At 41.0% G+C, this 25,266-nt stretch overlaps 2 protein-coding genes across 14 annotated transcripts in view; both read left to right on the forward strand.

Annotated features, from left to right (window-relative positions):
* Nucleotides 1–25,266, forward strand: part of LOC113568944 (uncharacterized) — a 66,443-nt gene that overhangs the window by 10,472 nt on the left and 30,705 nt on the right. For 9 of the 13 annotated variants that reach the window (XR_014117253.1, XR_014117254.1, XM_081697932.1 and 6 more), the window contains 5 exons: nucleotides 302–370; nucleotides 1,047–1,139; nucleotides 1,913–1,996; nucleotides 2,572–2,610; nucleotides 2,733–2,771. Coding sequence is in view for 11 of the 13 variants with exons in the window: in XM_081697932.1 (XP_081554058.1) it covers nucleotides 302–370; nucleotides 1,047–1,139; nucleotides 1,913–1,996; nucleotides 2,572–2,610; nucleotides 2,733–2,771 (324 nt within the window). In the remaining 2 variants the exon portion in view is untranslated. Of the gene's footprint in view, nucleotides 1–301; nucleotides 371–1,046; nucleotides 1,140–1,912; nucleotides 1,997–2,571; nucleotides 2,611–2,732; nucleotides 2,772–3,094; nucleotides 3,134–3,430; nucleotides 5,452–8,106; nucleotides 8,200–8,659; nucleotides 8,759–11,455; nucleotides 12,350–13,150; nucleotides 13,720–18,260; nucleotides 18,823–25,266 lie in introns of those variants that run through there. The other 4 variants (XM_035533298.2, XM_035533296.2, XM_081697937.1 and 1 more) reach the window with 4 other exon arrangements.
* Nucleotides 22,334–24,451, forward strand: LOC145651350 (uncharacterized). Its single transcript, XM_081697986.1, has 4 exons — nucleotides 22,334–22,541; nucleotides 22,633–22,688; nucleotides 22,776–23,587; nucleotides 24,044–24,451. The coding sequence occupies exons 1-4, from the start codon at nucleotides 22,522–22,524 to the stop codon at nucleotides 24,449–24,451; spliced, it is 1,296 nt and encodes a 431-aa protein (XP_081554112.1). The 5' UTR covers nucleotides 22,334–22,521.

The raw sequence follows: 25,266 nt of genomic DNA on the forward strand, positions 1-25,266 counted from the left end.
TCAGATTGGAAGTGTGTGCCAGTGGGTGTGGCTATGCAAGGCTGAGGGTTGTTCCTGGGGTTCGTAGCAATTATCATTTTAATTATTTATTTTTTTGTGTATTTATTTATATTAAAGCCACCAAAATCCCTCCATACAAAGTTAGGACATTCTGTTCATATCAGGTCAGGACAAATACTTTATGATTCAAGAAAAAGCACACTAGCTTTATAATAGTATTGCATAAAGCAACCTGGCTTTTTGACAATAGTAAAAACAATAAATAACAAAAGCATGATTCTCTTATTTTTCTTATTTTCAGCCAATTTTTTCCTGGGATGTATTTTGTTGCTGCCTCTATGCTGGTTAGGTTTTCAGCAGGGGGTTCCATGTAAGTACATCTATTAATAGTTTGTGTATTCTGAATAGTATAATCAGTTTCCCAAGTGTAAATGCAAGTTTATTCTCAAGGGACTTTTAGATGATTCATTACATATTACATACATTTTCAGGCAACATGTCTGAAATGTAAATGTAAACAGAAAGTACATGGCGACACACCAACAAAATGACAACAGACACAAAGCCATGTGGTGGATCTCAGCATGTAGGTGAAGGGGTAGACCAGGGGACCATGTCAGTTAGAGGGCCAAATCCAGATGTTCTATGCCAACAAATATAAATGTTTGCTTCTTTTTTCTTCTACCATGGCAGCTTGTAAAACTATAAATTAAATAATGAAAATTGTCATTATAAATTAACAATAAATTAAAATGTGACAGGCTACAAGAGGTGATCATGCATTGGCCATACAGCCTACCTCACCCATGTATACAAAAACCACACACACAAACACACACACACACACACACACACACACACACACAGGCAAATCCTTAATGCCATTTTAATTTAATCTCAATTTTACCAGGGACTTCACGTTTGCTTGGTGATCAGTTTCAGATTTATAGGCCATTCTCCATTCAAAAGCCTGGTCTTCTATGACTGGACATAAAAAAACTTTGCAATTTGTGCCAAAACCTTCTATAGCATTTTGTCTTTTGCAGTTTTGACCTGGATATCAGTTCTGTGTATCTTGGAGTTCCTAAGTACAGTAATATCAGTCTATCTTCATAATGAATTATTGGAAGGTGATAAAGGTAGATATAAATCCTGTTTCATTACTTTTGAATGTTGGATAATGTGATGCTTTTGTACTGGATGATCCTAACATCTCACTTTCCTACACCAGCAGCCACATGTTGACTCTTTAATCAGGGTATTAAAGATAAGTCCACATGGATGATCAAAGAGTTCTTAACCCTAAATAAAAAATAAAAAATAAAAAAACAAAACAAAACAAAACAAAAAAAAACATTTGTAGGAATATTGATGAGTGAGCATGATTCATTTATATATTCGGTGTATAACATATTAGGTATTTATAAAATTATAGAGATGTTTGACAATTCATATTTATTAAAAATTTCTAACATTCTTCATAGAAGAAACAGGTAAAGTAATAATTTACAATAATTTGAGAATTTAGCCTGATAATGTCCTCTCTCACATTATTTATGGTCATTCAGGACAAAAGCACTGCTATCTGCTTCTGAGGCATATGCAAATGCTCATTACATATAAATGCTTATGAAAATTTTCATTACATATAAATGCATATAAAAATGCTACATGCATTACTTTGGTTATAACCAATAAACATTTTTAAAATGCACATAGCATGTGACTGTATAACATTTTAGTATATCTTAAGTTCATAAGGATCATCCAATACAAATTTAGTAATGACATTTTCAAATATTTTTTCCAAACAATATTTTCCTTTTAATTTTTTGTAGTTACATATTTCAGATCATTCTATTTTAATGATTAAATATATTTAATCTTAATTAAATATTTTTCCTCTTTACAGAACGTGTGGCATTGACCTGCGCTACTACGTATCTCCACATTTTGTCTTTGACTGCATGCTTTAAATATCTTGATCATTTATGTGGTACAGTATTAGTTATTTTGATCATGTTCACATATTTTTCAGTAATTATGCAGCTATATTTACACATGAATGCCTGAAATTCTGAGTTAATCTGTATATTCAAGTGGTAGATTTGTTTTGTAATTGTCACGGTGCCATCCCCCTGCAGGTACATGCTAGCATGCAGCGGTGGTTGAGCATGGGGCATTTGTTTATGTTTTGGTTTCACTTCTTCTTGTCTTTGTTTTAAACATGTCTTACTCAGTTGGTGTGTGTTCTGCCTCATCATGCAAACCACCTAGGGGTTGTTATGTCATTATAAAAGGAAAGAAAGACACTGAGTTAATTAGTTCATAACTTTCAAATCTTTTATTTGGCTCATGCCCTGTGTATTTGAATCTGTCATTCATAGACACATTAGTATTTTCCCCTAGATGATTTATGGGCTAATATTCATTTTCCATATTTTAACTTTACCTCTGATGCATATGTTTCCCAGTATATTCATTTGTTGTGAAATTGCACATTTTATTCACTCCCATGAGCTCCACTATTAATTTGACTCTTTTTCCTTCACACATCTCGCTTTAACACAGAATCTAATTCTATCAGCACCAGGACTTGGCTAGTAAGGGGTAAGTATAAATGTCCTCTGTTGAGGGCATAAAAGCCCCCTACCTCTGGAGTTGGATATGTACCCTAGTACATCTTTTTGTGGAATGGTACATTTCATTCACATTTAATTTCTCATTCATAGGATCTAATTCTAATCATGATGAGACACAGCGAATGCAAGGTAAACACAAACTCCCTCTGTTTAGAAGGTTAAATAAATTACCAGCAGAAATAGAATTAAAATAAATTTCAGAATAAAAATTTCAGAATAAAACACTGTTCTACATTGATTAATAACTTGTACATTAATCTACAGTGAACCTCTTTGGAATGTTCTATTGTGTCTGGAAATGTTCTTAATTAGCTTTTATTTAAAATATAGAACAAAACAAGTGCCAAGGCATGTGATAAATCAATGGGTTAAAGTTTATTTTCACATGTCCTGCTTTTTTGCATGGATAATTAAATCTAATGCACAATGTGTCATGCTTCACTCCAACACAGGATCTAATTCTAATGACACTGAGTCAGAACAATCTCCAGGTAAGTACTACTGCAAATATTTCAAAGGGAAATAAATGTGTGTGTGTGTGTGTGTGTGTGTGTGTGTGTGTGTGTGTGTGTGTGTGTGTGTGTGTGTGTGTGTGTGTGTGTGTGTGTGTATTCCTTTATAAAATCTTAAGTACCCAAGAAGATGGTGCTAAAAGTATATATTTACTTGCTTAAACAAAATGTGGCACCATGTAAAATTCTTCCAAGTTTATTCTTTCAACTTTGACGACTTAAAAATGTATTTATTTTTATAAATATTTTCTCTTGTTTTTTTCTCCTGATTTTAAGTTCTGTTCTCATTCTGTTCGTGGACAAGATGTGGGTCTTCATTGTGTTTTAGTGTGTTTGATGTTTTCATGTTTTTTACAAATCAAAAGTGCACTGTGTTACAGGCACTAAAGTCTGGATACAACACCTACTTGTAGTTTCCACTGAAAAGAAACAATATTAAAATGTTTTACTTTTTAGTAGGATTTATTTATACATTATATATTGTTTAGTTCCAGATTACACATTCTCTGCTTGCTCTCCAATTCACCATTAACTTGCTCTTTAACTACCTTTATCTGTTTTTACTTCATTAAAAACTTTATTTCATTAGAAGCTTATCTTAGTCTGTGTTCCCGGGACTGCTAATATTGATATTTTGGAGAGCATATACATATTTTCCAACTCCAAGCTCTATAAACTTGAATGCTTTTTGGATTTAAGCATATCAGATGATGTGTATTTGTGTAATGAGGGAGGATGTGACATAAGGAGATCAGCACCCTATATCAAGGTGTGCAAAATTATTAGGCAGCTTCTTTTCCTTGGGCCAAAGGGGTCAATAGAGGAATGCAGCACTCTTAAAATTGCTAAGATATTGGGGTATAATCACAGAACCATCAAACGTTTGTTGCAAATAGTCAACAGAGTCGCAAAAAATGTGTTGAGGAAAAAAAGACACAAATTAACTGCCAAGGATTTGTGAAAAATCAAACATGAAGTATCCAGGAACCCATTATCCTCCAGTGCTGTCATATTCCTAAACTGTGACCTACAAGGTGTGGACATGGCCAAGGTAAAGAAGGCTGAAACCTGACCACCACTGAAAAAGACACATAAGGTAAAACATCAAGACTTGGCCAACAAATATCTGAATACAGATTTTTCAAAGGCTTTATGGACTGATGAGATGAGAATGACTCTTGACGGGCCAGATGGATGGGCCCATGGCTGGATCAGTAACGGGCACAGAGCTCCACATCGAGTCAGAGACAGAGAAAGGTGGAGGTGGGGGTACTGCTATGGCCTGATATTATTAAAGCTAGTTGGACCTTTTTGGGTTGAGGATGGACTCAAAATCAACTCCCAAACCTATTGCCAAACCTATTAGAAGACACTTTCTTCAAGCAGTGGTACAGGGAAAAGTCTGCACCTTTCAAGAAGACCACGATTTTTATGCAGGACAATGCTCCATCGCGTGCATCGAAGTACTCCACTGCGTGGCTAGCCAGTAATGGCCTTAAAGATGAAAGAATAATGACATGGCCCTTACCTTACCTAAACCCTATTGAGAATTTGTGGGCTCTTCTTAAATGGGAGATTTACAGTGAAGGAAAATAGTACAGCTCTCTGAACAGTTGCTGGGAGGCTATGGTTGCCGCTGCACAAAAAGTTGATCGCCAACAAATTGACTGACTCAGTGGGAGGCTTATGAAAAGAAAAGAAAGGTGGCTATATTGGTCACTGATTTTTTTTTTATGTCAGAAATGTTTATTTGTAAATTTTGAGTTGTTTGTTTATTATTCTCACTTTAACAGATGAAAATCGACAAATGAGATGGGAATATGTCAGTTTTTCATTTAGTTGCATAATAATTCTGCACAATAATAGTTGCCCAATAATTATGCACACATAGATATTCTTCTAAGAAAGCGAAAACCTCACATAAATATTCAGATTTGAGGTTTATTAACATTTTGGATTGACCGAGAGCACTGTAGTGGTTCAATAATAAAATGCATCCTCAAAAATACAACTTGCCTAATAATTGTGCTCCACGACACTATACACAAAAACATTATATCCTATATCACTGAAACCTTATACTATAGAATCTGAAGTTAGCTATTAAAATAAGAAAATGTATCAACATATTGCTAACAATAGAGAATAGATATTGGTTAAGATACACATCATCTGCCTCACACCATGTGATTAGCGTGCTTGTGTGTCACTCAAGCCTTATCCATCTAACCACTCTGTGTCATTGATTAATTTGTGTGTCAGTCTGTGTGACCAATAAACAATCATGAAATCATTAACTATTAACCCTTCAAGTCAGAAACATTTCCATCCTCGCTGATTTGAGATCTAGTTAGCTAGCTAAAATGTTGTGCAAAAAGATAACTGCTGCTGAAGTTTAGAGCCTGAGGGGTTTGATTACTTTGTTGAAGAAGAATATGAAAATTACAGAGATCAATGGCTAAATTAATGTTATTTTACAATGTTATAATATAATAGTCATGACTTTTGTTTGACAAAATTTACAGTCTTTTAGTAAATATTTACTTTGTTTTTTGTGTGAAAGTAAACTGGTGATGAATGCATATGTTTTCGCGATATTAAATACGGTTCTGTGCAGTTGAGACTTTTTTGTATTTTGCAATTTTTTGGTTATAGCTGTTTTAATGCACATTTTTAATTGACATATTGATACTCCATGAAGCTTTATATATATATATATATATATATATATATATATATATATATATATATATATATATATATTGTTCAGTCACATTTTAGGCCCTCTAAGATTTTGCGAAATTAGAGTGACAGACACTTTTACTCAGTAAACGATTGTACAAATGGTGATTTTAGACATTTATTACACATTGCTATATGTTGTGGGCAATGCTGTCTTCCAGGATTCCATGCCAGAATTCCTTGACTCACTCTTTTGCTGGTGGTTCTATGAGGACTTCTTCTGACCTTTGAGCTCCTGGTAGTATTTCTTAGCATCCTCACCAAAGAACTTGTTTTATCAGAACTGCTCTCTTCTCATTGTGGACCTCCTCAGTCGCTGAGTCGTGGCCTGAAGCTTCACTTTTATTTCTTGGTAGAGATGAGCGAAATCTAAAAAATGCAATGCAAATGCTCTGCATTTTTGCTCAGTGAAATATGAGCTTGGCCTGGGCGTGTACTTGTTTGCTTTTGACTCGTTTCTTCAGTTCACTAAGGATGGTCTTTCAGATGCTTATTGATTTTGTTCCGGTTCTTTCTCTTCCAAGTTGATTAATCTCTGGGTTCATGTCATGATTTTTAGTCTCTGGCATTAACGGTAGCTGTTGCTTACATCAGCTTTTTGACTTGGTGAAGTGAGGTTAACTTTGTCATTCTTGGATATCAAAGAGGGCCTGATATATATATTTCTCTATGCACCCCTGTTTTCTTTTTTCCTCAGTTTGGAGAGAGCACTCTCAACCATTTCACTGTGAGTTATAATGTGTATGACTATGTATGTGACAAATAAACCAAACTTGAATATGAACTTGAACTTGAACTTGATTCACAGCTGCTATTTGCTCACAAATTGCCTTTGTAAGGCATGGTTTGTTAAGCTAATGGTTTGTTATGGTTTTTAGTCTCTGGCATTGACGGTAGCTGTTGCTTACATCAGCTTTTTGACTCGGTGAGGTGAGGTTAACTTAGTCGTTCTTGGATATCAAAGATATATATTTCTCTATGCACCCCTGTTTTCTTTTTCCTCAGTTTGGACAGAGCACTCTCAACCATTTCACTCCGAGTTATACTGTGTATGACTATGTATGTGACAAATAAACCAAACTTGAACTTGAACTTGAACTTGATTCACAGCTGCTATTTGCTCACAAATTGCCTTTGTAAGGCGCGGTTTGTTAAGATAATGGTTTGTTATGGCTAATTAAATGGTATCCTGCAGCTTGCTGATTGTTCTTGGTCCGATTTCGGGTCTTGAACCACCTTCCAAGGGGACTGCGATGGTAATTACAGATGCTGTTTCTGACATTCTCTAGCATAGCTAAGGTTTCAGGTGTGGGACACTGTCATCGGACATCAGCAGCTGGAGCTTCTTTTTATTGATCCATCTCCTTGTGGTAAACAAACTTGTTCTCAACAGCGTAGTATTACTCATACATAGTCCACTTTAGTCTTGTTCATTTAGTAGCCATATGGTGGACTTTGCCTGCGCAGATGATGCCATAAAATATAGATCATCTTGAGATTGAGGCTTGATTAGGTAACTACATGAGGACCAGGGCAATCAATAGCTGATTTTTCTACTACAGCTTGTTCAGCAGTCACTGGAGTACGTGACCCTTCTTTACCTATGCAATGTGGCATGGGTTTATTCTTGTTTGTGTATTCATTGTTGGATGCAGTTCAACGTCATGCCCAAGATATTTATTATTATTGTTGTTGCTGTTATTGTTATATTATATTGTTATTTTTATATGTTTTTGTTATATTGTTCTTATATTATTGTTTTACCTGCAAAGGAACACTTATTGCCATGTAATTTCATAGGTGCCTACAACCTTTGCAGAGTAATGTTATATAGTGTATGAGAATAATTTACACACACACACACACACACACACACACACGCACCTTATAGTGTGACTTTATAAATGACCTTATAGTGTGTCCATTATAGTGTTTTCATTATAGTGGTTCAAAGTGCATTAAATCAAATCTTATTTGTTTCTACGAGGCTTCAGAAATATGCTGCTCTGTCTGTAACAATAGCCTGATGGTCAGATCAGGAGACATCACGAGAAATCCAACTTCAGCACTTTTACTGTTAAGCTCCAAACTAAACGTCATGTGTGTGTTTAACCCATCGATTGTGTGATTAACTGAACTATTTTAGCAAGTCAGTGTTTTCTTCAGAAAATTAGATCTTAATAATTTTTTCCTTTTGCATACTATTACAGGTCAATTATATACAATTGTATACATGCTTGGGGCAGTCGGGCTCATTTGTGTGAACTCCATCTCATTAATAGCAGAACTGATCCTGAAAACACGTCAGTGAGCTCTGCATTTTAAATTGTTTCCTTTACTAATTAGTATAATTGTGTGTATGTATAAATGGCACTTTTATGTAACCTATGAAAATTAAACAAAATGTTGCTTTACTCTTTGAATTACAGTTCATAACTGTTTAAAGTAGTGTTGATTTGTAATCTTAGACATGTATTATATTTTATTATTATTTTTCTTCTTCTTTATTATTATTATTATTATTGTTATTGTTATTGTTATACAGACATATACTTTCTTATATTATAGTAAATTGCAGCTTCACATTAATAGACCAGAATACCTTTGCTACATGTAGCAGTCTGTTCATATCAGCATTTACATGAAGATATGATCATATTTTTACATAATTGTGTTTTATCGGTTGAGGAGTGCATGTTCTACAATCACAAAATCTTCTTTAAAGAAAGTCCTAGTGATCGCTGTTTCTCTTTCAATCACTAGGAAATGGTGAACGCACACTCACGGATCTGAGAGTGATTCTTCTGCCATCTGAATGTGTCTTTGCCATATGCTGTCTTGCTTTAGCAATATCTGCATTCTGTAAGTATAATATATAAACATGACCCAATCTGAGCACTGACATACACAATGAGCTATAGCATGAGCTGAGAAACTAAGCTGCTTTGGACTGAAGTACAGAAAGGGTTCAACCAAAATCACAATACTGATTATGAACATTTTTGTTACTTTTTCTTGCATATTAAACAGTCAATCATTCACAGGTAAAGAAAATGTATTAACACTAAGATGCATTAAATTAAATCCATGGCCATATCTTAAGCTTCTTACTTCCAGGGAACCTGATTACATGACGGCATTCTAATGTACACAAAGAGTGACAAAGATTGACTACTTTTTTGGCCATCCTTTTTGTTAAAAATTCACTGGTTATAGCCAAAGTATAGTGCAAGTAAGATTTCACTAAAAAATACGTAGATATATGTTGTGATTTAAAATCCTGACTGCCTCTACTGAAGTCAGTGGTGTAATCCACGGAGCTAGCCAGCCAGAGGTTTGATGCCTTGACCAGGGCATCTGCAGTGTGGTCCCTTAGGCAAGTTCCTTATTGCTGTCCGCCTACCTCAATAACAATGAGAGATGAGCATAAGAGAGTTATACTGGCTCGGATGCCACCCAGGTCGACAAGGTCTGTGTCAGATGTTGGGGGAACAGGGCAATCTGATAAAAAGTGGGTTACTGGAATCAATACAAGGCACTCATGAACAAGAGTGGAGAACAGAGGACTGTTGGAATGCTACTATACAAGCGAGCTGATTGCGACAGGGAATATGCAGAGAATGTGGGAACTATGGATGCTTCAAAACATCTAGACTAACACCGAAACAACTACTAACTCAGTGTTCTAACATCTAAAAGCAGCAACTGCTGTCACAACTAGAAATTGACAAGGTACAACACAAATGCTATGGCAAGGTGGAGCCAGGTTAGAGGAGAAATTATATCATCATCATCTACACACACCAGTTTTGGGAACCAAGAGCCAATGAACCTATGCACTAAGCTCAACACCTCCTGCTGACCTGAGCTGCTGACCTGAGATCAAGGCTAACCTTGACATCGGTCGTAGCAGACTACCAAGACCAAGAAGGCTCCTGAGAGGCTGCTGGAAGATGTGAATGCAGCACTACAGACAACCACTACTGTAACCATCACTGAGACCAACCAGCTGATATATGCTACAGTATCAGTGATACTTAGAGGCCAAGATAAAGGCAACACAGAAAGTCAGCCAGATATCATAAATGCAGAAAGGTGTGATAAATGTAACTGAGAAGTGCAACAATCTGTCCATACCTGAGGCCTTGGAGATTAACAGATTAACAGTTCATGAAGAGATACAAAGAGAAGTAGAAGCCATGAGAATAAACAGGATATTCTCCGATGGGCCATCCAAAGTGCCCTCTTGGTGGCAGTGTAACAGCATGAGAACAGACCCCCCAAAGCTGGAGACTAAACAATACTGGAATGGCATAAAGGAGAAGGAGGTATCACACAACATTGTCCAGAGGTTATCGAACCTGAGAGCTGACCACAGCAACCTCCCTGAACAGGATCCAGTAAGCATCACACTAGCAGACATCCAGGCAGAGTCTCAAGTATGAAGAACTGGACAGGTCCAAGACATGGTCTATGCCTAATGGCTGAAGAAGCTGACTGCTCTTCATATACACCTGGCAACACAATTAAATCAGATGCTAATGGATAGAACCCACCCTGAATGGCAGGACAGTCCTGATCCTGAAGGACCCCCAGAAAAGGGCAGTTCTCTTTAGGCCTAATCACCACTCGCTACTTCCACCACTCCCTGATGTCCCCTCCCATAGCCCACCACACCTCCACCCAAGCCAACTACTTCTCTGTTGCCCTTAATGGCTATTATAAGTAAATATAAAAATAGAAATCAATTTTGATTTTGATTTGATTGAGTTCCATCCAATAACCTGCCTCAACAAGATGAAAGCTCCTGTCTGGAATCATTGTGGCTTAGATGAGTAGACACATGGCTTAATACATGAGCAGGGCCAAAAAAGGCACTGGCAAAAACACCAGAGGAGCTAAGCCTCAGCTACTGCTGGATAAAACAGTCACTCGAGACTGTAAGACCAACTTGTGCGTCACCTGGATTCACTATATGAAAGCCTATGATTCAGTCAATCCTGGAATGCTTGAGGCTGTATAACATCAACAGGACTCTAAGAGCTTTTATTAGAACTCAGTTGAGCTGTGTAAGATGTCCCTAGGGGCCAACTTCAGGCCAATAGAATGAGTCACCATTGAGTACAGGATTTGCCAAGGAGATAGCCTGTCCTGATACTCTTCACAATACACAAAGGGTTTCACACCAAATCCAGCACTGAGACTGTGCATATATGGAATTCTATAACCAACTGGCAGGCATAGTATACAGAAACATCTGTGCTGAGTACAGATTGGATGTACCAAGGTCTAAGTGGGATACACCCACAGAAGCAGTGCAGAATGACCATGCCAAGATCCTGTAGGATATTTAGATAGAGACTGACAAAATGGTAATGACCAACTGGACCTAGTAGTGAGGGACAAACAGTAGAAGAGGGCCATACTGATAACAAGCCCAAGTGATAGCAACATCAGGAACATCATGAAAAGATGCCAAGGGATGCCAAGGGATGAAACAAGAGCTAGAGATGTTGAAAGTTGGAAGTTGAAAGTGACATTGGTTCCTGTGATTATCAGAGCAATAAGGGGCTGTGACCCCCAAAGTGGAAGAATGGCTCCAGCAGATCCCATGAACAATATTCTAGAGCTCCAGAAGAGTGCTGTCCTTGGAACAGCTAAAATACTACACAGGATCCTCAAGCTTACAGGCCTTTGGTAGAGGACCCACGCTTGAAGCAAAAAGACCACCCAGGGGAGGGCAAGTGGGGAATTTGTTTTATATATGTTTCATAAGAATTCATTTAAATGTAAATATAAATAAATGTGTAACACAGATCAAAGGTATCATCGTATATGTGTGAATATAAATAAATATGTAATGCAGGTTCAAATTGTAAGGGTTGGTGCCAGGCTGAGGCCCCCTCCGGCCACCAGAGGGAGGCCTCAAGTCTCACACACACCACTAAACAGGCTTAACACCCAACAGCTGGGCTAGACCTTATATAAGCCCAGTGACCCAATCATTCAGTGCTGGGTCTTTGCCAAAATTCTGAGCCAAGTGCCTAGCTGGTAATGTTAGGTGCTTGAGCCCTTGTGCTACATGTCACTTCTTGTCTTTGAGGTTGTTTGTGCTTTTACACGTCCCCTTCCCTCTCCAGTTTTCCCCCTTGTGCTTCACCTTACTTCTGTGCTGCGAGGGTGTCCGTGTTTTTACACGTCTCCTCCCCTTTCGAGTCTGTCTCTCTCCCGAGGCTTCCCTTAGTTCCTCCCTGTTTTCTGGTTTTGTTTGGGAAGTTTTAGTTTGGTTTTCCTCAGTTCATCAGGGTGGCAATTTCTTCCCGAGGCATTCTTTGTTCTCCCTTTTTCCACGCTCGCTGTGGTGTTTAGTTTTTTCCTTTTGTTTTACCTGATCCAAGATCTAACTGTTCACCCAGTAGGCAGTTGGTGTCATCACCCAGCTGACCTGGATTCAAGCCCACCTTACACAAAGAAATCAGCATATATAAATATTGAATGAATATGAATAAAATATTTTAAAAAATGAATATGAATATTGTGGTCCTGTAGCTGGTACCTGATACAACACCAGGGTCATGGGTTTCATTCCCAGTGAGCACACATGCAATTTTAATGACAGAAGAGGAAGGTGAGAAGTCATTGGGACACAGCTACCTACCATTGACAGTCTGTGATATCTGACTGTAAAGTGCCCTTGAGTTTGAGAAAGGAACTGAATAAATGTAGCTTAATAATAATAATAATCATCATCATCATCATCATCAGCACTGTGTATAGCATCACTGGGGACCCCTTGAACCCAAGTGACACTCTGTATAACCTCCTACAGATACAGGAGTATCAGTTCTAGAACACTTGGCTCAGGAACAGGTTCTTCCCATCATTGAGCTCTCTTGAGCTCCTCACTACAGCTATAGACTCCAGTTTGAATAATTATACTTCGGATAATATCACATCTCACAGCACAGCAATGTTCTGTCCTTATACCGAACATATCCACCATGGCAGAGTACAACAATCAGTGTTGAGAGTTTAATTTAACGAACTATGCTCAGTTAAATCATTGTTTCCTCACCCTTGTGTACCCTCAGACCAATCACACTTCATCCTACTTTTGTCATTTTCACATCAAAAGCCCCCTTTTTAATGATGCAAACTGTGGAAGGGTTTGTATTTGTACACTCTATGGTTTCTTCATTAGCATCAATGTACAATACACATCCACACTCATACAGTCCATCTTGTGTTTTACAGGTCATGCCCACTATAGCTGAAGCTGACAGCAATGTAGCCTGCTGTGTTTCTCCTTGCTCCTCTGTATAACCACACAGAAATCTCCTGGCTCACAGACAACTATCTAGCGAGTTTGCGTCTATAACTGTATATGTGTTATAATTGTTATGGTATAAACATTAATAATGTCATTGTACTTCATTTCATGTTCCTGTTTGTTGAGAAATGCAATTTTGTTTCAGTATGTTAAAACCACCCACACTAACTAGTCAGGTCATATGCTTTTGACCAGTATGGGAGAAAGTGGAAAAAGTTTCTAATGAAAATGTTGCAGTGCAGTCTGTTGCTCCTCTCAAACTGGGACCACAAATGCAGAAAAAAAACAACTTGTGTTATTTTCCTTTAAGGAGAACTCAGAAGTTGATTTAAGCCAGGTAACTACAATCCAATTTGATATTTCAGATATAATGTGAAATTGTATAACTAGCAAAAATTATTATTAATAAAACAGATTAAAGTGCTGAGAGTCCAGTGCATTACCAAGATGCACTGGTTGTTCCTACAAATTGGCAAGTGAGTGATGTTTTCTGTGTTATTTGGTAATTGTTATTATTTGCTAATCAGAGCCACTTATGGCTCTTGCATTTGTTCTGACTACTGGTTACAGCAACACTATGGCACAAGGGAAAATATGTCAGTCCGAGTATCTCCTAGACTGCAGCATGCTCAGTGGATCTCGGGCATCTGTCAAAATTGGGCTTGTTTGCCAGCTGCCTTCAGATGCCACCTGGTTCTGTGATCAGGGGGCAGCAAAGACAGTGGGGTGTGCTTTTGTGCAGATGGTAGATCCAACACTCCTCAACACCAGCACCTGCTGATCTGAACCAGATTTCACAAAATGTCCCCAGCCGGCCCCCACCATACCCGAGTCAGGTGGGCGTCTCACTTTACAGAAAGCAGTTGAAGCCATTCATCAAAAGTTAAGGGGGCACAGGGTGGACAAAAGACATTTCAGCACCTTCAACCTTCTCTTTGGGTTCCTCTTCCCTACCCCGTCTATGAATTCCTGTATTGGGTTTCGGGTAATGGCATCAGACAGTTATGACATGAGGAGACATTTTTGGTCTCCACATAAACCTGGCTCTCTGCACCCACCAGCCAACTTACATTGGTGCATTTTTGTCTGAAACAGATCAGCCTCTTTCAAACTAATACTAAGACGGCTGGGAATTTGGGTTTTGAAAAGTTATTAAGATGAACTTCATTTCATACAAGCGAAAGCTTGAGATGAACTCTCTAGGGCAAGCTGACTAGCAGTGGCTATTACTTACCAACACTGCAAAGAGGTGCCATAGAACCTATGAGTTTAACTATGGCTTGAGTGTCTTGACTGTACACATGTTAATATTATAGTGGAGCCTGGTCAGTTTGTCCTTTCTGTGTGTGAGAGACCTACACTTCAGAGACCTACAATTCACATCATCAGGTCTGATTACAGCCAGCGCTGAGGTAGGTGCTTTGCATAAGGCATGTTAACTTTATTACATTAGAATGCTACTCAAGTTCATGCTTAATTAGAGCATAACATGAGAACAAGAACAACCACAGGCAGGTCAAAGGTCAGCAAGTGCATGTTATTTAATGCTTATTATTTGTTGTTAAATGAGAGCAAAGCTGTTTTAAGACACATTGCTTATATTTAGTAAGGGATCCCCTCTGGCTGTTAAAAATTTTGCAAATGAATCTACAGTCCACACATGGTTGGTGTAGAGTACAACATACAGATTGATATTCCCAACAGGACTGAGCTCCATAATGCAGGACGAGACCTTCAGACTCCATAGCCTCAGAAGCCCTTTTGGTTGTAACTGATGAAAATGTGCTGCTTAATTCTAATCTCTATACTGAAGAAATCTGAACGCATGTTGCTACTAATGTCTGGAAGAAGTTGGGACTCAATAATGGCCTGATCTTAATTTATTTACAGTTGTTACAGTTCCAGCAGGAACGAGGCAAGAGGCAGAACGCAAATGCAGGAAGCGGTTTATTAATAAGGGCAAAATACAAAGAGGCAAAGGGGTAACACTGAGAGTAAAATAATACATGACCGGAGTAAACAGAAAAGAAATGGCGACGACAGTACTAGGAGCATAATATAAACATGACTGAGAAGAACGTGACTTGACAAAATAGGAGCCAAAACCTAAAGCTTAAATAATCAGAACAATCGAGGCTTAATCAGACGAAGATGAACATAGCAGGGACAACCAAAACACCGACTGGAACTGAGGAACAGACGAGGGGCGGAGAAAACAAAACCAAGGAATGGAACAAGGAAGTAAAGGAAAACAAAGACACGACATGGAAATATTAATTTATAAACATTATCTGCTGTTCTATTCTGTCTATTCTGATGATAGATAATGAGATTCTTTATTTTGATGATAGTTAATGAGAAGTTTTTTTCCATGTCACGATACGGCCCCTCCTCCCAGACGTCTCCGTGTGTGTGTATGTGTGTTCGTTTGTAGGACTACGCCCCCCCCCCCCCCCATGTCTCACAACTAGTTCTCGTTCTTCATCGTTGTCATGCGTGTATTTAAGGTCTCGTTTAAACGTTACTTGTAGTCAATGTTTAACCCATGATAGCCTGTAAGCTACGTCATCTTGTGCATTGGAATAAACGTCTAATTGTGTTTTACACAACTCGTCCACGCATCGTGCTCTGCCTCCTCGCGTTACACTCCAAGCTTATCTAGTTCAATGGTATCTTGAACACTGACCTACTGTACTGGCTAGTATACATTTTATGAGTAAATGACAAAGCACGTTTGTAAGTTGCTTAGCATAAGAGCGTCTGCCAAATGCCATAAATGTAATTGTAATCTGAAAACCTCCAATTTATTTTTCTGCTTTAACACTGTTTGTAGACAGTTTTGTTTGAGGGCGCAAAATTGTTCAGTGTACTGTGACACAAATCTTCTAATAAATGTTTTATTTCACATGATATGGGGTATTTACTTAACCCATCAATCAAGCTGAAACCAGTCACATAACCATTCCTAGACTTAATAGAAAACTGTCCACATGACCCTCGCAGCTGGATTCTTCTTTGTGGAGAAGAATGGAGGGGTGTTTACGACCATGCATTGATTACAGAGTATTAAATGAGGTAACCATGAAGTATTCTTTTCCCCTGCCCTTGATCTCCCTTGCACATGAAAAGCTGCAAGGAGCTATGTGGAAGGCTTGTTTTGTCACAGCACACAGAGTATCTGGTACTGCCGTATGACCTGGCCATTAGTCCTGTATTCCAGGTGTTCATGGATGAGATGTTTCATGATATGATAGACAGATTCCTTATTGTGTATATCGACAATATGTAGATTTACCACATCTACAACACGTGGCTGCTGTTCTAGCCCAACACAACCTTTATGCCAAGGCTAAATGTAAGTTCCGTTGGACATCCCTAACCTTCTTAAGCTGTGCTATTTCTGTGGGGAATATCTCAATGGATCCTGAAAAGCTTACTGCTGTTGTAGACTGGCAAGTACCTGTAAGCATTAAGGAGTTACAAAGGTTCCTGCAGTTTGCTAATTTTTATAGAAAATTTATCATGAATTTTGGCACAATAGCTTCACCCTTAACCAATCTTCTCAAGGGGCAGGCTAACAGGAGACTAAGATGAAATACATAGGCTGAGGAGGCTTTCGGGAGATTAAACCAGATCAACAAGTTCCGTCTTTTCCTTTTTGTCACCCCGAGGGAGACAATATGTACCCACAGTCCTGAGAGGTGACCCTGTGAGATGGGCACATACTTCATTGTGTAGTGGACATCTGGGGGTTACACGTACTACCAGTTATTGCTGAGGAAGTATTGGTGGCAGTCCCTGGTTGATGACATATGGGATTATGTGATGTCCTGTACAGTATACACTCAAACTTGCACACGTGCTCTCCACAGCAGCGAGCTCCATCTTTTGCCTATTCCCAAACGTCCCTGCTCACCCCTGGTGATTTTTGTTCACTTCCCTTATTGATCTGCTGATCGATAATCATTTTTATTCATTTTTGGTGGACTCCGGTTCCACCTATTCATCCTTTAGCTCGCACTGTTACACTGGTCCGGTTTCTGGTTCGTCCGTTAGTTCTGTGGGAATTTTGGGGGTCCCTGTGAACTGTCCTAAAATGCACTCTTTGTCCGTTAGAAGTCCAGATGACCCCTCAATTCTTTTGATGCATCGGTTTGTAGTTATTCCTGGTTCTCCATTGAACCTGTTGGGTCATGATTTAATGTTTAAAATGAATCTCTCTCTCTCTCTTTTGAACAGGGCAAAATGACGATCCATTCCAGACCAAATATCTCTATGTTTACAGACGTGATGGGCCAGCCTAGCAACACATGTTGAGTTTCCTGGGTCTGGTTAATGGGTGCTGGATTGTTCCTTTCATGATAAAGTCCACAGGCAGGGCTGTGGAAAAGACTGTCCTGATACGTTGGTCTGGACTGAAACCATGCATCATTTAGGACTCTGAAATCGGCCTTGTGCTCTGCTTCAGCGCTTGGCCTGCTGAATTATAATCTGCCCTTCCACCTTTACGTTTCTGAAAACGGCTCCATAGCCGTGGGCATCCTGGGTCAAGAGCATGGTGGCAGTTATGGCCCTGTGGCCTACCTTTCCAAAACTTTTGATTCGGTCGTTCAAGCATGCCGGCCTGCTTACGCGCCAGGGCTGCCTCGGCCCTGCTAGTCACTGACGCTGAGAAATTGGCACTGTCTCATACCATGGTTCTTCACACTTCACATCAAGTTATTATTATTCTCAATAACATTCAAACACAGCACATGATGGCACAGCACCGTTCAGGCTTTGAGGCCATCCTCTGCGCCACTCAGAACCATTAAATCACACACAACCCTGAGTTCATCTGCTAGTCTGTTACAATCGCTTTTGACATCGCTAAATCATTCTGCTGACTCTGTGCCCCACGAATGGAGGCTATCCTTGAGTCATTGAGCATGCACTCTGATCTCGCTAGCACGCCTATCACATTTTTGTAGATGCCTCATGTTTTACACCGTCTGACTCCGAATTTCCCTGCGGATATTCTGTCTGCCCTTACAGGTCTGCTCACCAGCTGAACTGATGGCATTGACCAGGGCCTGTCATCTATACTGGGATCAGGTTGTCACCATGTATACTGATTCCTGTCATGCGTTTGGGGTTGCTCATAATTTCGGTAAGATTTGGCACTCCAGGGGGTGCTGCACCTCGGATGGTAAGCCTATTTCTAATTCAGGATTAGTGTCTGCACTTTTGTCTGCATGTACACTACCAGCTCGGCTGACTGTCGAAAAGGTCAGGGGTCAGGACACGATCTCTGGATTTGACACAGACACTGGCAATGCCTTGGCAGATGAGGTTGCACTTTGGGCAGCTGTTAATGCCCCCTCATGCCCATACACTGTATCGTCGACATGTGAAGCTGTCTCCATGTTTTCTCATTGCTCGGTGTCTACTGATATCGATTTGCATTTCTTAAAGACTCAGGGTACATGACTGGACTGCTCTCATTGGGCTGATCAAAGATGTAGTCATGATAAAAATGGTCTAATCTGTGACCCGGAGGGGTGTATCGCCCTTCCTATATCTGTTTTGCCATTTCTTGTGCGTCCTTTTCACAGGATTTCACATATTGCACAAAGGGGGGGGGGGGGGGGGGGGTGACGGCTAACATTCAAAAGCAGTTTTGTATACCTGAAACATGTAAAACTATAAAACTCTTCCTAGATAGCTGTTTAACCTATGCTAGAAGCAACCAGGGTAAGGCTCCTGAATATCCCTTTCAGTGACTACAGATAGACTTTACTCACATGCCACCTTGTGGTCAGTTGAAGTATCGGCTAGTGATTGTATACAGGTTTTCCAAGTGGACTGAGGCGTTTCCTTGTTCTAAGGAAGACGCTGCACTGTGGTTAAAATCCTAGCCAAGAAGATAATAAAGAGGTATGGTGTGCCTCAGGTAATAGATTCAGATCAGGGACTTTGTTTCATTTCTAAGGTAACTCAGAAACTATGCACCTACCTAACTCTTGACTGGAAGTTTCACATCCCTCAGTCATCTGGCATTGTTGAGAGAATTAATCATACATTGAAAGAAATGTTAACAAAGGCTATGATGGAAACAGGAAAGAAATGGATAGATCTACTGCCAGCAATGTTATGTCAGATCAGAATGACGCCCAGTGCCACCACCAAATTGGCACCATTTGAGTTAATTTTTGCTGGATAATTTACCCCATGGGTCAGAGGTAACCCAGGTGTTTCTCATTCAGGTGACACGGACGTGATCCTGGCAGACTACACCTAAATGTTGATTGAGAAATTGAACAGTGTGCGTGGTAATGTCTCTTGTGCTCTCCCTCTTCCCACAGACAAGCCTACTACAGGTGACACTGTTTTAGTCAAATCATTGAACCCTCAGAAAGTTGGTGAAGCTGCGTACGGAGCCCCAACAACCGTGATCGCAGTGACTCGAACTGCTGTGCTAACATCGGGATCGGTACAGTGGATACACGCCAACCCGCCGAAGAAATTACCAGTAGCTGACACGTCCGCCAAGCCAAATGCACCTTAACACATTCACATATGATACAAAATTTGTTATGCTGGGGAACTGCCCCTCGGCTGCACCACACAGAGGAAGTACTCCTTGGCCCTGTTGATATTATAAATTGGTATTTTAAATTGATAGCTATCCTATCTGCCTATTAACATCCTTTGCAGACTCTTTGGTCCTTTCTCTCCTTGTTTTCCTGATAATTGTATGCAAAACCTTACTGTATGAATAATGGGCCCCATCTGTGTGATAATATTGGCATTACTTTCAGTCTCGATGGGTACAAAAGGGGGCTGGAGTGCTTTTAGACTCATCAACGGCAATGTAATGGTAATTTAGCCTGTGTGGTCTCCCTGGTAGCGGCAGGAGAGGTAGAGCCAGAGAAGGATTGTCTGGTATGTCAGGCGTTCCATACACCCTGGGTACCGGTCTCGGTCGATCATGTTACCGCAGGGCAGGGCTAATAAAAGGTTTGTAATTCCTGGCCCCCCCTAATAGGTATGATGGGAACATACTGGCCAACCCATGGACTAACCCTGGAGCAAACTTGGTTTGGAGTTTGTTCCTGGGAGGAGGAACTACTGCAGCACTTAACAAAATTAATGACTTGGCATGGCAGGTGCTTACTTTAGTCAATAGGACTGAAAACGCCCTGGCATTGTTCAATGATGAAGTAGATAAAATCCAAACCGCTGTCTTGCAAAACCGCTTGGCCCTAGATCTCCTCTTGGCAAAGGAGGGAGGCGGCTGCTAGGTCATTAACGAAACGTGTTGCTTTGACATCTTTAGTTACTATAAGAACATTACTGACACGAAGGCCGCTACTGCTGAGCCTCCACCTGCTGATGATTCTTGGTTCAGTTGGCTGACAGACCTTATTGGACCTCAGGGATCTTGGTTTATAAACACATGTTCTCCCGTGATCTTGTTTTATAAACTCGTGTTCTCCTGTAATCACACCACTGTGATTAATCATGCAAATGTTGCCTTGGTGCCTGTGTATGAGCAAAGTCTATATACTGATATATGATTCCTCTTGGAATCAAAGGGGGAGTGTTAGACACTGGAGCCTTTCTGTCTTCAGGCACCCAACACAAGGTCTCTGCTCATCAGCCATGACGGCTTGACGGTCTCCCGAGATCATCCGCTCCCTCCTCTTGTCTCCTTTACCCCTCCTTTTCTCTCTAAGCACAGGAGTAGCTAATGGCTGGTACAGGGACAGCTCCTGCTTGTTCATGCAGTGAACATCTAATCTGTATTAGCCTTGCTTCTTTGCTTTCTACATAGACTCTTAGAACATGTCTGACTTCCCCCCCGCCCCCATCATCCTGTAGATTAGATAGTACATATAGGACACATGTATACTTTGTGCTTTCCTCAATAAAGTGGAACTCTCTTGATTCACACTGGTGTCAGTGTCTCTCGACTTCCCCGGATTGATGCGGCTACAGAGGACGGAGGGTAACCTGAGGAGATCGAACCTGAAGTACTGGTCACTTTAAGTACAGTTATCGTTCAAATTAAAAATTGAGTTCATGGAACGTTTGAATCACAAAATGAGACTTTGAATAAAAATAGGTAAAGGAGCAAGTTGAGAAGTGGATGTCAAGAGCTGTTGCAAAGTACCAGTCATGTGATCCGCCTTTTGAAATGTAATTCAGAAGAGAAATACACAGGTCTTCATCACAGAGCTGGGCGAGTTAAGAAGTTCTAAAAAAGAAAAAAAAAAATAATTCCCCCCAAGTTTAAAATTGTTTATTTCAGTGAATTACTAAATGAGATCAAGAGCATGTAAACTGGTCCTTTCGCTCAGCAAAAGTGTAGGATAGTTGCTACTGCAACATACACTGTGAAGCTAACCTACTATGCAGCAAGTTTCCTTGAGCTAAACTAAAGCCAAATTTCAGAATGGCAGTCAAATCTGGAATGAGAATGTTCTTAAAACTGCATGCAGAAGATTTATTAATGATGTGATTCAAATTATAAAGAGTTATACATCGTTTCAACATTTTTGATTACTTTCATTTGCTAATGTACCATTTCCACACAGTCAAGCAATCTTAAATATTTTTCACCAGTGCATTTCATATGACTACAGGATTGAGGATTCACTCTTGGTTTACCCACAAATTAGAATTCTGAATGGTTTTTAATAGTTGGGTTTTTTTTGTTTGTTTTTGTTTTTTTTACAGAGGCAGTGAATCCATAAAAGTGGCTTTGTCCAGAATTTCTTGAGAAACCTAGATAGATATAAAAATGTTACTATAATTTACAATTATATACAACTATAATCAAGATGTGCAAAAAGACAGGCAATAGCACCAAACTCTTCAAACAAACAAATATAGAACTGTAGAAAATTTGGATGATAAGCTTAGTAAAGGACATTTGGCAAAATAAAATACTCACCAGCCATAAACAAAGAGAAGTGAAATTGGCACACAGTTACCCATACAACAAACAAACAAATTAATTGCACATTAACTCTTCTACAATCAGTCTCTGGTACTAAAACAATGTTACAGTTATACTTTACTATCACCAACTATTTTTTTTTTTTTTTTCAGCGTCGGTCATGCCTCAGTTCCTGTAACTGCTTATATAACAGCTGAAAAGAGTTTGACCAGGTGATCCTTATCAGGTTAACTTTAATGAGAGGCTTAAGAGGAACACAAGCAGGAAGGGAAGCATCTGTTTGCCTGTGAGTCTCAGAGAGAGACAAAGGTGCTGTTACACCCTGGGTTTGGGGTCATCCTGTCTAGAGGCATGATGTGGTGGAGCAGGAGGTAAACATATGGTGTGGATCATTTGTGCTGGTATTTTGTCTGACACTGACAGGGAGTTATCTTCATGAACAAATGCTCTTTTGTCTTGTAGGTTTTGGTTACTTCTCACTGCACTATTATTAGTAAAAGATGCAGAGGGATATAGAGGTATGAGACTGGAGAAAGATATTGGTTCTCTTGTGCTTGCTCAAATGTTCTGAATGTAACCTTGCTTTTTCTCCTTTGTCCTGCAAGTGTGGAATGAAAATCCTTTAGGTCAGCCTGGAAATGCTACTGATATGGGAGACTTGCCTTCTAGTGTTGCATCCATGGAAAGTAGCTCCCCGTTTTTGCAGCAAGGCCTAGAATCTAGTGAGAACGAAGCTGCCAAGTCAAGGTGGGCTTCCAGCAGTGGAAAGGGTTTTTCAGAAGACCTGACTGAAATTGGGACAGCAGGATATTACCAGTCGGTTCTCCAAAGTGGTCAGAAGCTTCCTGAAACTGTAACCCAAACCCAGTTGCAGGGTCCCTCTTCCCATGAACACACTGGTGGCAATGTTGCATTAAATACTCCTCTGTCCAGTCGCCTTTTTCCACAAGGACGTTTGTACCATGGGTCTTCTGATGGTGTAGACACCGATTCCAGTGCTCAAGGATTTCGAAGTCCATACACTTCTGACAGGCAGCAGATTGCTAGGGGGGCTCAACAAAGTAGCAGCAGGCACCTGTATGGGACCACTCCTTTTCAGCTGTCAAAGAAAGGGCAAACATCCAGCCTCCAGAGTGCAGTGTGGTCTCAGGAATCCCAGCTGTGGGGTTCTGGTGTAACGTCCACAAGCCCTCAACCTGGCCAGCATGAAGCATGTAAAAGCCGTAGCCGTTATGGACATCTAGATTCCCAAGAGGGCCAGGCAGGCCACCCCGGCAGCCCCTACCAGCCCTCGGGCCAGGCAGGCCACCCCGGCAGCCCCTACCAGCCCTCGGGCCAGGCAGGCCACCCCGGCAGCCCCTACCAGCCCTCGGGCCAGGCAGGCCACCCCGGCAGCCCCTACCAGCCCTCGGGCCAGGCAGGCCACCCCGGCAGCCCCTACCAGCCCTCGGGCCAGGCAGGCCACCCCGGCAGCCCCTACCAGCCCTCGGGCCAGGCAGGCCACCCCGGCAGCCCCTACCAGCCCTCGGGCCAGGCAGGCCACCCCGGCAGCCCCTACCAGCCCTCGGGCCAGGCAGGCCACCCCGGCAGCCCCTACCAGCCCTCGGGCCAGGCAGGCCACCCCGGCAGCCCCTACCAGCCCTCGGGCCAGGCAGGCCACCCCGGCAGCCCCTACCAGCCCTCGGGCCAGGCAGGCCACCCCGGCAGCCCCTACCAGCCCTCAGATCAGAATACATTATCCCGCTTGTGGCCTCCTGGTTTGGTTTCCACAATCCATGAATCTGATGGGATGGTTCCATGTAAGACCAGAAGCGGTTCTGGAAATCTATATTCCCATGATTTGTCCACTGCCCCTTCATTGTGCCCCATCCAGGTGTCTGGACAGGCTGGCCACTCCTCAAGGCCTGTCCAAGCTTTGGGACAGGCTGCCCGTTCCCAAATGTGGGCTTCTGGTGTGACCTCTACCAATCGTGAGTCTGAAGGGAATGATGCACGTTCAAGCCACCGGTTTCCTGGATATCTGGATTCTCATGTTGTACCCAACTTCCAAGCATCAGGACAAGCTGCCCGTTTGTTGAGCACCGTCCAGGGGTCAGGACAGGCTGCCCGTTTCTCGAGTAAGGTTCAGCCGTTCGGACTGGCTGCCCGTTCCCAAATGTGGGCTTCTGGTGTGACCTCTACTAGTCGTCGGGCAGAAGGGGGTGGTGCACATGAAAGGCAACGGTTTCCTGGACCTCTGAATTCCCATGATGTCTCAAAAGGCCAGTTCTCCAGCCACTAACAGCTTTCAGTACAGGCTGCCCAATCCTAGATGCAGAAGGTCAATCTCCTCACAAATCCAATGTTTTATACTTGGGTTTTACAGGTTGATCAAACCTCATCCAGCATATGGATTGACAAAGGGCTCTTAAGCATGTACTCCAGTGGGTGGGACAAGGATTCCTTATTGGAGGCAAATGTAAAACCACTAGCGTCTGTTCCAATTTGAGGCTGTTTGATGCAGTCTAAATGGGATACTGAGTGTAATGGTCTTTCTCAAAATGGTTCTGGTTTTGTTACTTGAATAAAGTATTTGTAATATTGCCTGCTTCATTTGTATGGGTTACTTGCAGTCTGAAGGAGCACAAGGGTCAGCATTAATTCAATCTAGCTTTGCAAGGTGATGAAAGCAGTGGTTCTTCGGGTGTGGCAACAAGCCATGCCACAACTTCTCTGCTGAGATCCATGATTCTTTATTTGATGGGCATTTTTCTAGCACAGTTTTCACAAGCTCTTTTATGGTCCAGCAATGGTGTTCTTGGCTTCATTTTCAGTTAACCCCAGTCTCAACAAAGACTCTCAAAGAATAAATAGCATTTAGAAGAAATCAAGTTGGTTTGTGTGTTTCTGTGCCAAAGGCCATGGATGCATCAGAGCTAAATCAGGAAGCTGAGAGGGGGGCTTCTGGATGAGGTGTGGGTGGCAAGCCCACACCAGCCCTCTATCCTAACCACATCTCTTGACAGCAGGGTGAGACTTTGGACCATGGCTCCAGCCCCCCATGAATATTTCTGCTCTATTCATGATGCTGGGTGAGAGTGTGTAGTTATGCCTCCT

The sequence above is a fragment of the Electrophorus electricus genome, chromosome 15 (assembly GCF_041902795.1).
Source record: "Electrophorus electricus isolate QZ-2024a chromosome 15, ASM4190279v1, whole genome shotgun sequence".
NCBI classification, from domain to species: domain Eukaryota; kingdom Metazoa; phylum Chordata; class Actinopteri; order Gymnotiformes; family Gymnotidae; genus Electrophorus; species Electrophorus electricus.

Bases quoted from the DNA above. Each gene is read 5' to 3' on its own strand.
- LOC145651350 (XM_081697986.1), top strand. From the start codon at position 22,522: ATGATGTGGTGGAGCAGGAG. The intron at 22,542-22,632 runs GTAAACATATGG...TTTGTCTTGTAG, and splicing joins ATGATGTGGTGGAGCAGGAG to GTTTTGGTTACTTCTCACTG. The intron at 22,689-22,775 runs GTATGAGACTGG...TTGTCCTGCAAG, and splicing joins AGATGCAGAGGGATATAGAG to TGTGGAATGAAAATCCTTTA.